This window comes from Xenopus laevis, chromosome 5L (genome assembly GCF_017654675.1).
Source record: "Xenopus laevis strain J_2021 chromosome 5L, Xenopus_laevis_v10.1, whole genome shotgun sequence".
NCBI lineage: Eukaryota > Metazoa > Chordata > Amphibia > Anura > Pipidae > Xenopus > Xenopus laevis.
Window position 1 is genome coordinate 2,724,144 of NC_054379.1, and position 14,794 is coordinate 2,738,937.

At 40.1% G+C, this 14,794-nt stretch overlaps 1 protein-coding gene across 7 annotated transcripts in view; it reads left to right on the forward strand.

The window, feature by feature from the left end:
* Positions 1-14,794, forward strand: part of ccdc88a.L (coiled-coil domain containing 88A L homeolog) — a 117,420-nt gene that overhangs the window by 59,982 nt on the left and 42,644 nt on the right. For all 7 annotated transcript variants that reach the window (XM_018262510.2, XM_018262511.2, XM_041562433.1 and 4 more), the window contains exons 9-15: positions 324-405; positions 1,446-1,604; positions 3,212-3,358; positions 4,848-4,992; positions 6,561-6,745; positions 8,933-9,070; positions 9,845-10,915. In XM_018262510.2, the coding sequence (XP_018117999.1) occupies positions 324-405; positions 1,446-1,604; positions 3,212-3,358; positions 4,848-4,992; positions 6,561-6,745; positions 8,933-9,070; positions 9,845-10,915 (1,927 nt within the window). The remainder of the gene's footprint in view (positions 1-323; positions 406-1,445; positions 1,605-3,211; positions 3,359-4,847; positions 4,993-6,560; positions 6,746-8,932; positions 9,071-9,844; positions 10,916-14,794) is intronic.

The window sequence follows — 14,794 nt, forward strand, 5'->3', positions numbered from 1 at the left end:
TTTCACAGAAAGGGCTTTAAACGAATCTCAATGAATATGTAGGTAACTGGTAATAGATAGAGTACTGCTACAACATGCTCACTGTGTTGTTTGATAACTATAAAACTGAAAACTCTAAAACTTCCAAACCATCCACTTTAATTTAACAATATGTCTATGAAAATTATCATTCATCCAGGTCATGATATAGAGCTTTCTTGAAACGTTTCACCACTCATCCCAACAGCTTTAAGCAATGATATGTTTTATTAAGAAAGCTCTTAAAGCTTAATTCTACTAGATACTTCCAATTTAACCTTTTTCACCTTTCTGTGTTTTTTAAGGGAAGAGAAAACAGAACTATACCTGGACAGTAAACAGGAGGTTGGACACCTGGAAGCAGAATTTAAGCGAGTCCAGCAAGAGGTAAGACCCTTCCTTCCGTGTACTAGCATAGACCTATACAGATACGTAGACTGTTTTGGTTTAACAAGATAATAGACATGCTTTAAAAATCACAGAAAACAGTTCGAGATATCCAAGTATCTCCTCATTAGGTACTCACCTGGGATGCGAGTGTGATTAGCAGGTTGGTGGTTTGTTTATGGAGAGCAATAAGTGAGCACCAACTATACTGGCTCTTGGCCCTTGCTGGAGGGCAGAGGAGCAAGTCTTAGACATGATGTCCCCAAAAAGAGGGTTTCATAAAATCATATTCTTTCAAAGTCTCTTTCATCTGTAATGGTCGGGCAAAAAACGTTCACCAAATATTTTTGATTATATTTAAGTAATATACCTGGCAGTATCCAACACTTGTAGGGTAACAGCCGATCACTATTTTGTGTGTGGGCAGCCAGCAGCTTGGTAGACCTGAAAGAGAACTTCAGTATTGCGTTTCCTTTATGAGGTCAGATAAGTATTTGGCTCCACATATCCTATTGTGCTTCTGGGGAATGACTGTTAGGACATGCTAATTCATAAAACAGACAGGGACCAGAAGGGATCTATGGGAAGTTCCTGTAAGGTGTAATTTAGAGGTAATGATACCATATATACTCGAGTATAAGCCCCCAAAATATGCTGAAAAACTCTACTTCGGCTTATACTCGGGTCAAGCGTCCAAGAATAGTTGGCACCTCCAATGGGAGCAGAAACCCTCAATTTTTTGATTGAAACTTACCAGAAGCTGCTGCATTTCTCACCCTAGGCTTATACTCGAGTCAATAAGCTTTCCCAGTTTTTGGAGGTAAAATTAGGTACCTCGGCTTATACTTGGGACTGCTTATACGCGAGTATATACGGTACTTTTTGGGCAAAATATATGTACATGGTTTATTATTGCCTGCATCATGAGGATCAGTTTAAAAATTGATAGATGTTCCCTTCAATTTTCTTTCAGATGTTTATAGATGTTTATTTGAAAACCCCTTGAGTTTACACTTTTTGTCTCCTCCATTACTTGGCAGAACATGAACTTGCTGGCAGATGCTCGGTCTGCTCGAGTTTATCGGGATGAGCTGGACGCACTCAGGGAAAAAGCCATTCGAGTTGACAAGCTTGAGAGTGAACTGAGCCGGTACAAAGAGAGAATGCACGACATTGAGTTTTACAAAGCTAGAGTGGATGTGAGTAATGGAGGGAATATATTATATATGAGTGCCATATATCACTGGAAATAATATTTTTTGATCCCAAACACTTCCCATAGGACAACTGTCTGGTTCAAACATTCAATTTTAATCCTGAGAACCATATAAATAAATGTTTAAATCCAACGAATGATTTATTAAATCAATGTAACATAAGGTGGTCATGCACGTGCCAATAAAAGTTCTGACTCTAAAGCAGGAGATGTATGCCCCATGTATGGAGGCCCTCTGACTGACTGATAATCGGTCTAAAAATCAGCCACCTGGGAAAGGTTTTTCATTGTATCCTATTGGGTAAGTTGCTCTTTGCTAACAACTCCACTTAGCACAGCACAACTTATATGGCGGTAGAGCAGTCAACTTCATGCAGTTGTACAGACGATCAACAATCCTCCTATTGGGTAAGTACTGCAGAGGTGCATTTAATGCAGTCCTCCATTGGCCTGTGAGGTCATCCAATCATCAATGAGCAGTTATTAAGCTGTATGGCTCAATGTAGCCTCGGAAACACTCGCCACTTATCAGACACAGAGAACATATAGGAATGATAGACTGCTATAAATCAAGTTTCAAAAACTGGAGCATACAACAGATTAACGTTCAACTAAATTTGAATTAATTTTTTACTGTGCTTTTGACCAACCTCTAAAGACCTCGCACATTGTCTATTTAATTATAGACTTCCCCAACAGTTCTGATGCACATAAATACATTATAAATTGATCACAGCATTTAAAGGGATAAAAAAAAAAAAAATTCCAAATGAATCAGTTAATAGTGCTGCTCCAGCAGAATTCTGAAATCTGACATGGGGCTAGACATGTTGTCAATTTCCCAGCTGCCCCAAGTCATGTGACTTGTGCTCTGATAAACTTCAATGACTCTTTACTGCAAGTTGGAGTGATATCACCCCCTCCCTTCCCCCCCCCCCAGCAGCCAAACAACAGAACAATAGGAAGGTAACCAGATAGCAGCTCCCTAAAACAAGATAACAGCTGCCTGGTAGATCTAAGAACAACACTCAATAGTAAAAACCCATGTCCCACTGAGACACATTCAGTTACATTGAGAAGGAAAAACAGCAGCCTGCCAGAAAGCAGTTCCATCCTAAAGTGCAGGCACAAGTCACATGACTTAGGGCAGCTGGGAAATTGACACTATGTCTAGCCCCATGTCAGATTTCAAAATTAAATATAAAAAAATCTGTTTGCTCTTTTGAGAAATGGATTTCAGTGCAGATTTCTGCTGGAGCAGCACTATTAACTGATTCATTTTGAAAAAAAAATTTTTTCCCATGACAGTATCCCTTTAAACATTGGATTCCCAAAAAATTAAGAAAGCGAGGTTTTCCTTTCAAAAAGTTTTTCTTCTTTTCTTGAAAATGTCATGTTCTTTCAGTACATATGGGACTGTTTAAGATATGACCAGTTTGCTTCTGTATACTTGTCTGGTGTATTAGGGGATGTTGAATACATGACAGATGGGCAGCTGTTCCATGTTCAGAGAAGAAAAAACAAATTTTTGGTAAACAGTACCAATGAAAACTCCTTTCTAAAAATACTGCATTTGTCCCTGTTCTGTAGGAGTTAAAAGAGGACAATCAGGTGCTTTTGGAAACAAAAACAATGTTGGAGGACCAGCTGGAAGGAGTTCGGGCCCGTTCCGACAAACTCCATGAGTTAGAAAAGGAAAATCTACAGCTGAAAGCCAAATTTCATGATATGGAAACGGTACTTATTGCATTCTGTATTTTTTCTCTTACAAGAGTTTTTATTACTGTGGTCCTGCAATCGGTTAAATTATGCGATGCCCCAAATCACTTTATACAACCGACTGCCCAAAGGGCTCATTTGGTATCGGTCTTCCTGGGATCCCGAGAGCAGATTTACTTTGTCAGGAAACAACAGAGGGATTAGTATCATATTAAATTCGGTTGAAAAAAGACACACGTCCATCAAGTTCAACCTTAAGTCTATATATAACCTGCCTAACTGTCAGTTGATCCAGAGGAAGGCAATAAAAAAAACCATTTGAAGCCTCTCCAATTTGCCTCAGAGGGGAAAATTCCTTCTTGACTCCAAAATGGAGTCAATTCTACATCTTCACAGCTCTTACGTCTGAATGGTTACTTAATATAGTGAATAAAGTACCCTTGTTATAAATATAAGGATATTATAAGTCACCAAACAGTTCTTTGACACTATCTGCCAAGTTCTTTTATAGGAACTCTGAATTGACTTATTATTTTGCAACAGGGGATATTTTATTACAATACAGTGAGTCATGTGACAGAAATGACATCACTAATAAGGATATAATTTATAGTTTATTCATGTCTCTTGTGTATTTATAAATTATTAGGAGTATTTCACTAGAAAAAAAAAATCTATTCTACTGCAGTCCATTTTAATTGTATCTGCTAAGGAAAGCTTGTTCAGGTAAACCAGCCATGGTTCATGTCCACCAATGCAATGTAAACGCATGACGATGATACGTTACTTTATTAATCCAGACTCTGCAGCCCCCATCAAGACTTCAGTTTCATTGGTCAAATTTGCAGGCAGTAAACAGAAGAATGGCAGAGAATGGGGCCCTAGAACAGTTCGGTTTGGTGCCATAAGTATTACAGAACATTAGTATGTCCAACTTGGAGACAACGGTTTCAGTCTTGTTAGATCTCATCAATGGAAGTTAATTTCAGAGTAGAGGTGACCATACATGGGTCAATAAAAGCTGTTGACTGGGCCCCTCCAGACCATGTTGGCAGCTTATTGGTCTGTGTATGGGCCTGATATCCATTAGTCCTGGAATATATTGTTATTTTAATGTGATCCTCATCCGATGGGACTCTGTAGGCTTCCTATATGAGCCACAGGGGCCAACAACCGGATCAACCTAATTTGGCCCAGTGCATTGGTGGCCAAAGGAACTGAAGATTTCTTCTTTTTAACCTGACTTTGCTCTTTGCATTTTATATTCCATCCTTTGTTTTCTTACTGCATATCTGAATTCTACTTTCTCTGCTGCCAGGTTTTTACAGATATAGTTGTTAATCTCCCAAAGCCTTCCATGCCACAAGCATTACAAGAGAATAGGGTGGTTTAAAAAAGAATTTAAACATTGCTTACGCATTCATGGCGATGAAACCGGCTGATGGCTGTGCCAAACTGAAGACGTTCTATTTCTAAATGGCAATTAACAGTAGTGATTTTCTATTAGGAGCGGGATATGGAAAGAAAGAGAATTGAAGAATTAATGGAGGAGAACATGTCCCTGGAAATGGCTCAGAAGCAGAGTATGGATGAGTCTTTGCACCTCGGCTGGGAGCTGGAACAGCTGTCAAAAACAAGTGACCTCCCAGAAAGTAAGAAGCTTTTCCCTCTTAATTTTAAAAAGTCCTTTACACAAATTAAACAATGTGTGTGTATTAGATCTTCTCAACAATAAGCACAGCCAAAAGGCTTTCATCATTCATTTATGTCAGACAGAATGTGCTTATCTCATAATTTCAAGTTTAATATATCAGTAAAGATGGCAATGGTTCAGTATCAGCAGCTTTATAATCCCAGTCCATACAAGTGCTGATTGTACAAGGGGCCACACACATAATGTACTTATTGTTCTGATCAATTGTGCAAAGACCACAAACAATGGGAAAATGAGGAATTGAAGAGGCCAACGTGGGCCACTATACACCCGCCATTTTCCTGCTTTATGCAAAAACTATTTTGGTGGAATTCCTGTGTAAGGATAGAAGGAAAGCATCAATATTGTGTGCTCCCCAAAGGGCAATAGCAGATCATCAACCCCGGGAAATTTGCTCCAGATCTACCACATGTAAAGTGTGGGGATTCCAATATTACTTAAGGGAAAGGGTTTTTAAGGATATTTGTTATTGTGGGTGTCAAATCTCCTCTTGTGCCATTTCCCTAAGGACACTTGAGACAATATTTATGGGCACAGTGCTTTATGAATGTATAGCTCAGAGGATTCCTTTTTCTAAATATTTGTATTTGTTCCTAGAATGGGGCTGTTACTATTGCTACCTGAAGTTAAGAATATAAATTATCGGTAGGGGTGTTCTATTGGGGGTTGGCGTCTTTATAGCAAGCAATATGGCAGCTCTAAAATCTTTCGTTTGTAGGAAGAAAACCAGCGCTATAAGCTCAGGGATAGACAACAGAAAAAAAAAATAGTAATATATAGTATAGTATTTCTTAAATAGAGTTACACCTCTTTGTGCAATTACTAGGGGAGTGTGTTCTCTTCCTTCCACCAGAGGGTTTAATTGCCCTTTAACTGTTTGTGTTTTTTTAGGAATATATGTGACCACCTCCTATGTGTAAGTAATGGATACTCACAGTTGCAGATAGCCATTGGATACTGTTACTTGCAAGATACTATAAGAACAATTATGCTGAACATTTTTCAAGTCCAGTAACATTTAATATTTGCATAGAGTGCTTGAGACTGCCTGGCTCAGTCCTAGATCGTAAGATAGGCTTCCCTGATACCCTGGGATAGAGTCCTGCGCGGGTCCATTGTTTTGAAACCTGCAATTTGACCTACATGTTCCCACTACCCGACCCACAATAGGCCAACTAACCTTCTGACCCGGGAGACTCTGGTGCCGAATTTTCCCCCAAAAAAATGTAAAAACTGGAAGAACTACAAGGGTGGGTGGGAGGAATGAAACCAGCACCTTTGTTGGGTACCCAGCTGGGTTACCCATGGACTGCCTGCACGGCCAAGGAATCAGGGACTTTTTGCTTAATCCGTGGGTACCCTACCCAATGCAGGACTCTACCCTGGGGTGGTTGTATGCTACAAATAAATAACCAAGAGCATTGGCAGATGACATGGCTTTACACATTTGCTTTGATCCCTTATTTCTTGCTGGCTCTTTCCCTTCCCATCGTATGCACCTTGCAGTTCCACAGAAGTCTCTGGGCCATGAAGTGAATGAGTTGACGTCCAGTCGCCTGTTGAAGCTGGAGATGGAAAACCAGACGTTGCTGAGCACAGTGAAGGAGCTGCGAAACACAATGGGCTCCGCAGATGCCAAAAACACAAAGATCCTGAAACTGGAGAGAGAAAATCAAAGGCTGAGCAAAAGGGTATTGTATATTTCTGTGTTTAATCAGACAGAAAATCTGTATCTTTTGCACCCTGGGCCAGTGCAGTTTTATGGAAAATCTGGGGGATTCCTAACATATTGGTTTAACATTTACATTTCCCTTGTCTGCTACAGTACTGGCATTGAACAGAATCAATGGTGCTCTGTATATAATATTATGTAGGTATAGCTCGGTTTGTACATATAAACCTCTATGCCTTCCGTTATAGTGACCTTCCGCAAAGTTGGTTAAGAACAGCCACAACAAATTGTTATACAATATATGGGCATGATCACACCTGAAAGCCGTTGTATTTAATGTTAAATGGGGGTGCTGTGTGTCCATAATGCCCTCACTATCTGTAACTGTATTAAAATATCTATATAAAATATCTAGAAATGTATCACAATGTCTCCCAAGCAGCATCCAGAGCTGGACTGTCTATTTAGTCTCTGCCTGTGAATGAAAGAATTCCAATGTGGACAGAATATGTAATAGCAAAAGTGAAAACCTCCTTAATCGTAACGGCGCTGGTTCTGCTCGGGGCTAAAAATGATCGTTACCCCATTTTGGAGCTCCCTGTAGATCTGCTGCGGCCCCTGTCCTTTTTTCAAATGAGGGGTGGGTGTGTCCTAATGGGTAAAGATGGCTATACACGGACAGATTAAAGATGATAATATCCGTCCTTTAGAATGATTGTATGTATATATGTATGGGGGCTTCTGATGGGTCTCCCCGATCGATATCTGGCCAAGATATCAATCAGAGAGGTTTGATTTTTCCGGCAATAGAGGACCACGTCAACTAGTTGATCCAGTCCATTCTCTTTCTTGTAGTATCGCCATTGGTAGGAATATTGGTGAAAGATAGCCAAATGAGCGCATCTGATCATTTATGGCCACCTTAATAGCCAATCACAGCCCTACAGTTGCACAAACAAAGACAGGCTTCAGTTCCCTAAGAGGTCCTGCTAGTTGCTGATTGGTGCTGGACCTACAGTGCTGAGTGCCGCCGGCTCCCCTGCACAGCCTGGGAAAGGAGGCAGCGGAAAGTGAAACAGATGGGCGGGACTAGTAGGGGTTTTAAAGACATTTTTAATAAATCAACACTACTTTTTCAGCACTTTCCTTCTGTATTTGAGTGTCTCCTATAAATCCTGTAATTAAGACTGGCACGTCTGCCCATCCTTCTGTCTATGTCTGCCCTCTGGGGTGCAATTTGGGTTATTCTAAAAATGCTTTTTCAGTGTCCTCAACATTTTGCTCGAGGCCTCCATGTAATGCAAAACCCTACGCAGGATCAAATCGTGGAACTGTACAATTAATCTAAATGCCAGTAACCTTAGAAACATCCATCTTGCTTCTAAAACTGTGACCTTGACTCTGTCGCTAGATTAATATTCCACTGACTGGGGTTTGGCATTGGTATAAGGGCACATTTTCTGTCTTTTTCACTGAAAACTTCAGCTAAAGGGACCCAACTGCATATATAAAGTGACCTAACTACATATCATTTTACTGACTGTCAAAAACTATTATCTTCCAATATACAAGATGTTTGCAGGGTCATTTGCCCATAATACAGAGTTGCCAATACCTGACATTTTGTCTTCCAGGCAGTGCAAGACTTCAATGAACAGAGCTTGTACTGAACATATTTGTTGCCTATTGTTTTCATAAAAATATTATGCTTGTTATTTCTTTAGCTAAACAGGGAAAGTGTAGCAACTCCATATCTGGGCCTTGCAAGGAAGATAATTTATGTACAACTTCCTCCCTTCACACTTTGTTGTGATTGTTTTGTTAGCAGAAGTCCATGGGGATTTTGTGCACACTGGTAATCTCATTATCTACCTCGCCAGGACCAAACATGGAGTATCTTCAACTGTTTGCCCTGTTTAGCTCAAGAATGACAAACAAAAGGCAAAATGTAGCACAAGCCCTGTTCATTGAACTTATGTTGAAGGGAATATAGATTTATATAGGTTCATAACAATCACTTCTAGGGACAGGGGCTCATTACATGCAAACTCCTCTGGGCACGGGATACGATCGCTTTGCATTACTGATTATGGTTTGACTCATTATGTAACTACTGTTCAAAAAGACCCTTTAAAAAACAACCAAAACTTTTCTTTTAAATAAATTACATTGGCATAATTTTTTTTTCCTCCGTCATTTATTTTAGCTGGAAAAATTAGAAGTCGAGATTAACCAAGAGCGACAGAACAATGAGAGCAGCCAACATCTAAGCAGCGATCTCATGAAGGAGAAGTCCGAGCTTGAAAAAACAATTGAGACTCTCCGGGAGAATTCTGAACGCCAGGTAAGGAAAATGACACTTGAAGGAAATATTCTAAAATGACAATAAAATTCTGGTTGCTTAACCATTCTATAGCCTGTGGCAAGTTACTGGATTTAGCTGAAGAAGGAATAACCACCTAAGTTTGATGATATTCATTAATTCCTTATACTTCCAAATACTGTAATTGATCAAGTGGGACAGTTTAAGGGGACACACTACCAGTGCCCTCCCCAACAGTTATTCCCAGCTGTTTCTAATTTACCCTAAACCTTCCTACTCTCCCATAAGCCAACCTTTTCAGTCTTGCCTAATTTTGGGCAGTTGGGAGGTTGGCAGCTATGGTTTTAGGGCAGAGCAGAGAGGGTACTTACCATGGTCCCCTTGCTAATTAGGTAAATAAAAATGCACATTATGTTATATTTGATATCGATTTTGTTTTACTGTCTGGTTGCGTCAACCTGAGGGTCACAGGAATGGTTGACTGGAATAGTTTTGGAGAAGTCGGGATCTAAGCCTTAACGACAGACCCAGATCACTGCCCTTTTCCCATTTCTTACAGCAACAGAAGACGTATGTATTTATGTATTTATTTCTTGTTAGGCTTGGAGATGGCTCCAACTGGTCCCCAAAGTCTTTTTTTTTTGTTAAGTATTTGTTTCCATTCACCTGTGGAGTTTTGTTTCTCTTTAATGCAGAAATGTGCAGATGTTCTGACATCAAATTCACTGTAAAGAACTGTGTAATATCTCATCAATATGCTCAACACAAAATAATTCTCCCATTTTTATCATTTAGATTAAAGGGCTTGAACAAGAGACTGAACATTTGAATCAGACAATCTCCTCCCTGAGACAACGTTCCCAAATCAGTGCCGAGGCCAGAGTCAAAGATATTGAAAAGGAGAACAAAATTCTGCATGAGTCCATCAAAGAGACGAGCAGTAAATTAAACAAGATGGAGTTTGAAAAGAAACAAATGAAGAAGGAACTGGAGCACTTTAAGGAGATGGGCGAGAGGTCCGAGGAACTTGAAAAGGAATTACATCGAGTGGAGAAAGAGAACGAACTCTTGCAAAAAAAGATCACCAGTTTAAATATAGTTTGTGAAAAAACAGAGGCCTTGGAACAGGAAAACGCAGGCTTGGAATTAGAAAACAGAAAGCTGAAAAAGACATTGGATAGTCTAAAGAACTTGAAATATCAAATGGAGTCGCTAGAGAAAGAGAACATCCAACTGGAAGAGGAGAACCTAAACCTACGGCGATCGGTGGAATCTCTCAAAAGCACAAATATAAAGGTGGCCCAGTTGGAATTAGAGAACAAAGAACTGGAGAATGAAAAGGAGCAGTTAAGGAAAGGACTGGAGCTCATGAAGGCGTCTTGCAAAAAAAATGAACGATTAGAAGTCAGTTACCAGGGACTGGACACAGAGAACCAAAGATTACAGAAGGCCCTGGAAAACAGCAACAAAAAAATTCAACAACTGGAAAATGAACTGCAGGACCTGGAGGCAGAAAATCAGACTCTGCAGAAAAATCTGGAGGAATTAAAGATTTCTAGTAAGCGGCTGGAACAGCTGGAAAAGGAGACCAAGCTGCTGGAACAGGAAAATTGTCTATTAGAAAAGGACAAGAAACAGCTGGAAAAGGAGAATAAGCGACTCCGCCAGCAGGCTGAGATTAAGGACATTACGCTGGATGAGAACAATGTAAGGATCTCAAACCTGGAGAGAGAGAATAAATTGCTTTCCAAGGAAACGAATACATTTAAAGAATCCTGTGCCAGGATGAAAGAGCTAGAAATGGAGAATAAGGAGCTTGTGAAAAGAGCAACCATTGATAAGAAAACATTAATCACGTTGAGAGAGGTAATTGGCTTCCCCGTGAAATACGTTTTCACCAAGTTGAGAATTCAGCTGTTTTTTTCATTGTTTTGTTTTGTCAATTTTACTGGAGTAAGTAAGAATACATTGATAAACGTAACCTAAAAGGTGTACAGTAAAATTCTATGGCAGTGATCCCCAACCAGTAGCTCGTGAGTAACATGTTGCTCCCCAACCCCTTGGATGTTGCTCTGTGTCCTCAAAGCAGGAGCTTATTTTAGAATTCCAGGCTTGGAGGTCAGTTTTATTTGCATAAAAACGAAGTATAGTGCCAAGCAGAGCCTCCTGTAGCTGCCAGTCCACATAGGGGCTACCAACCAATTACAGCCCTTATTTCATGCTTCTGTTGCTTCCCAACTCTTTTTACATTTGAATGTGGCTCACGGGTAAAAAAAAGTTTGGGACGCCTGTTCTATGGAGTCAGGCCGAACCTAAAAGATCAAGTCTTAACGCCAGATAATCTGATATTTCCTTGATATCCACTAAATGCCAGCACAAAGTTCATTTTGTTTTCATCTGCAATCTTGTTTTGAGGCAATGGTGTCATGGTCAAACTCTTTGAAACCTAGAAAATAAATGCAACTGTTGGTTACTGTGTTAATGGGTCTCTCTTGGTTTCACCATCTTGGTGCTTATCATCCAGGTGGGTGGGCATTTCACTGGGTCTGTGTATTCAGTTTCATTTGATAGTAAAGACCTTTCTCTCCAAATGTGTCCTATAGTGCTCCATATCTGATGAAGCCCCAAGTAGCATGGAGAACCAAAAACAATTCCTGATTCAATCACTGATCCGTGTATATACAGCTCTATTGAGCGTCTTTCTGTGGATTTACAGATTCCGTCACTAAGAGCACTCACTTACCCCCAATATTGGGTTTATACTACAACAAATTGAATATCAATACAAGGGCACCAAGTGTTGCGAATATTCACTTTTTGACAATTTTTTGGCTCTCCGTGCTACTTGGGACTATTTACTCTCCTCACATGATTATTAAGGACTCGTTTACCTCAATATAGGCTGCTTGCAATTTATTGTATTAGTCACGTGTCCATAATATATATCACATTGTGTAGGTCGACCTTACACCTGATTCATACAATCGGTGGATGGGGTAAAGTATCTACAATAGAGGGATCCCTCATTCCACATGCAGCGCTGCTTGTTTTTAAGTTGATTTTAACCAGCATATTATGGCATGGTGGTGAATAAATATTGCCTTTTTACTTTCATGTTTGATTATTTATTACCACAGTCATTTTTGGGCACATGGTGTGGGGGTTGAGTCCCAATTCTTGTATATGAATTTCAATTGGCTTGTTTGTGGACACCCCAACCCATTTGGCCCATTGTTCATTATTGCAAGTATATATATATATATATATACCTCGCTTAAGTTAGTTTGTTGTTATTCAGTGTTTAACTAATGAAATCATTGGGAATGCCATATGGATAGCATCTGAACATGCCCTGCAAGCACCCCATATTCTGTGAGGGTTGGGGGGAGACCTGGCCAAATCAGCAACGTATGATGCTACAGAGGACACATTCAAAGGCAAGAATGGTTGCCAATTTGGGGCATGCGTGTACCAGTGTTATTAATGTTTATATGTTGCCCCAAAAGATAAGGATTATTTTGGCTAAATGTAGAGTTTTCTAGCATAATGCATCTCAGATGCCCTGGGCCCAATCAGAGAGAGAGACCTTTAGTGGGAAATGGGAGATAAAAGTACATTTTGAAAGAGAGAGAGAGTCCCGTTTAGGACCTTTCTCAAGAATCTCACTATTATTATTGGAACCTCTGACAATTATCGTTTGCACTTACAGTACAGCTCTATAGTTTGTTTTCAAGGCTGACTGGTGAGGGTTATCTGGGAGTTGAAGGGCCGCAGAGTTGAGTTTCTTTTCCCTTCAGAAGGGACCCCAGGTTCATGAATTGCCCGTTCTTCTCTAATACGGGTATTATGTAGCACTACAAATGAATCCATTGACTGTAGCCTGTTGGTGATACATCATTAATTCTAGCGTTGGGGCTGCTGGTGTCAAAGGGAAATCTTGAAGGAACAAGGAAAGGGCCACGAGGGACACTGGGGGCAGAATAAGTCCTGTTTGAACTTCCGAGGAAGGAAATCAAGGGACCCTTTTGTCATTTTTAAATGTTGTTTTCAAACGTTGGAAGCAGCTGTCTGGATTTATTTCTATTCCTTCTGGATTGAAATGTGCAAAGCCCGTGTCTTTTTTATTTAAATGATTTGTAGTCATAATATTGAGAAAAAAGCAGCAACTGGCAAAAAAAGACAAAAGATTTCATAGGGAGGAGAGGGCACTGTGCCATTGTAAATATATTTTATAGCTGGGGGTACAGACATAGATAAGTGTCTAAGGTCAAGCTCAAAATGTACTCGCTAAAGTAATTTAATCCCTTCCTACTTGGGCCTATTAGAGAGTTTGAGTCTTGCAGCAGAGGTCAAGGAATAAGCCCTAACTGGAAATTCTGCAACAAATCCTATTGGTGTATCAGACTGATAGAACTAGTGCCAATGGCATTGCTGTGTTTTTCACTTGCAAAAGCTTTAGTAGTCCATATTAATTTATTATTATATATAATTATATTATTTGTGTGTCATGGGATAATACAATTATTATTTTAATATGTTTTTTTGTGATCCTCTTGGGGGAAGCTTTATGTTGGCAGCATGGGTGGAGGGGGATTTTTGTGTTTGGGGAGGCGACTTAACCCCTTACTTACCCAGACACTATGAGCATATCTCTCTGCTTACGTCCCATATACACAGGGAATGTCATAGAAGAAAGAGCAATTCCTGTGCTGGCAGTGAGGTGCCTGACAGTCAGTGCTCTAGAATGTAATATGTGTGGCAGTCGGGTGAGTGACGGAAGCTCTTCTAGTTGTTATGATGAGACTCTACTAGTAGCCAGTAATAAACAAAATGGCAAGGAATTTATTTGCCTATGACTAGTGGCAAGATGGCTACGTGTAGTGCTTATTTCCCTGCATAAGAGACTGCTGCTGCTGCTGAAAACACTGTTAACTAGGGATGCACCGAATCCACTATTTTGGATTCGGCCGAACCCCCGAATCCTTCGCGAAAGATTCGACCGAATACCGAACTGAATCCAAATCCTAATTTTCATATGCAAATTAGGGGTGGGAAGGGGAAAAAATGTTTTACTTCCTTGTTTTGTGACAAAAAGTCACACAATTTCCCTCCCTGCCCCTAATTTGCATATGCAAATTAGGATTTGGATTCGGTCCGGTGGAGCAGAAGGATTCAGCCGGATCCAAACCCTGCTGAAAAAGGCCGAATCCTGGATTCAGTGCATCCCTACTGATAACAAAGGGGAAACTGGGGGGGAATCCCACTAAAAACCCACTATATGGCTTTGCCTGTCTATGGATATTGAGAGGTGTAGTTGAACAGTAGCTTGGGGCTGCAGCTAAAGTGGTAGGGGGTAGTATTCAATCTGAAGGGAATGGCTAAAGGCATCCCAGCACCTAATCCATTAATTTAGCAGAATTTCTAGCACATTATTGAACAAAAAGCACTGGATACCCTGGCACCACAAGCAGCACAGAGTTGGCTACTGACTGACCAATAATTTATAATAATAATAATAATAATAATGGCAGTTGGACTGGCAGAACAATGTGGGGTCAGCGCAAGTACTAGTGTTCTCTCTGGTGTCAGTCCACATTGACTTGGTACTGGAGCCACCATGTCCTCGCTGCTGTAGCATTAAATAAAGTAAATACAATAATCCCATGTGCCCACTTAATATTTCGTTTCAAATCTTCGAATATGTTCCAAAGCTTTCAGACCCTTGAGGAATTATTGCAAGGAGTC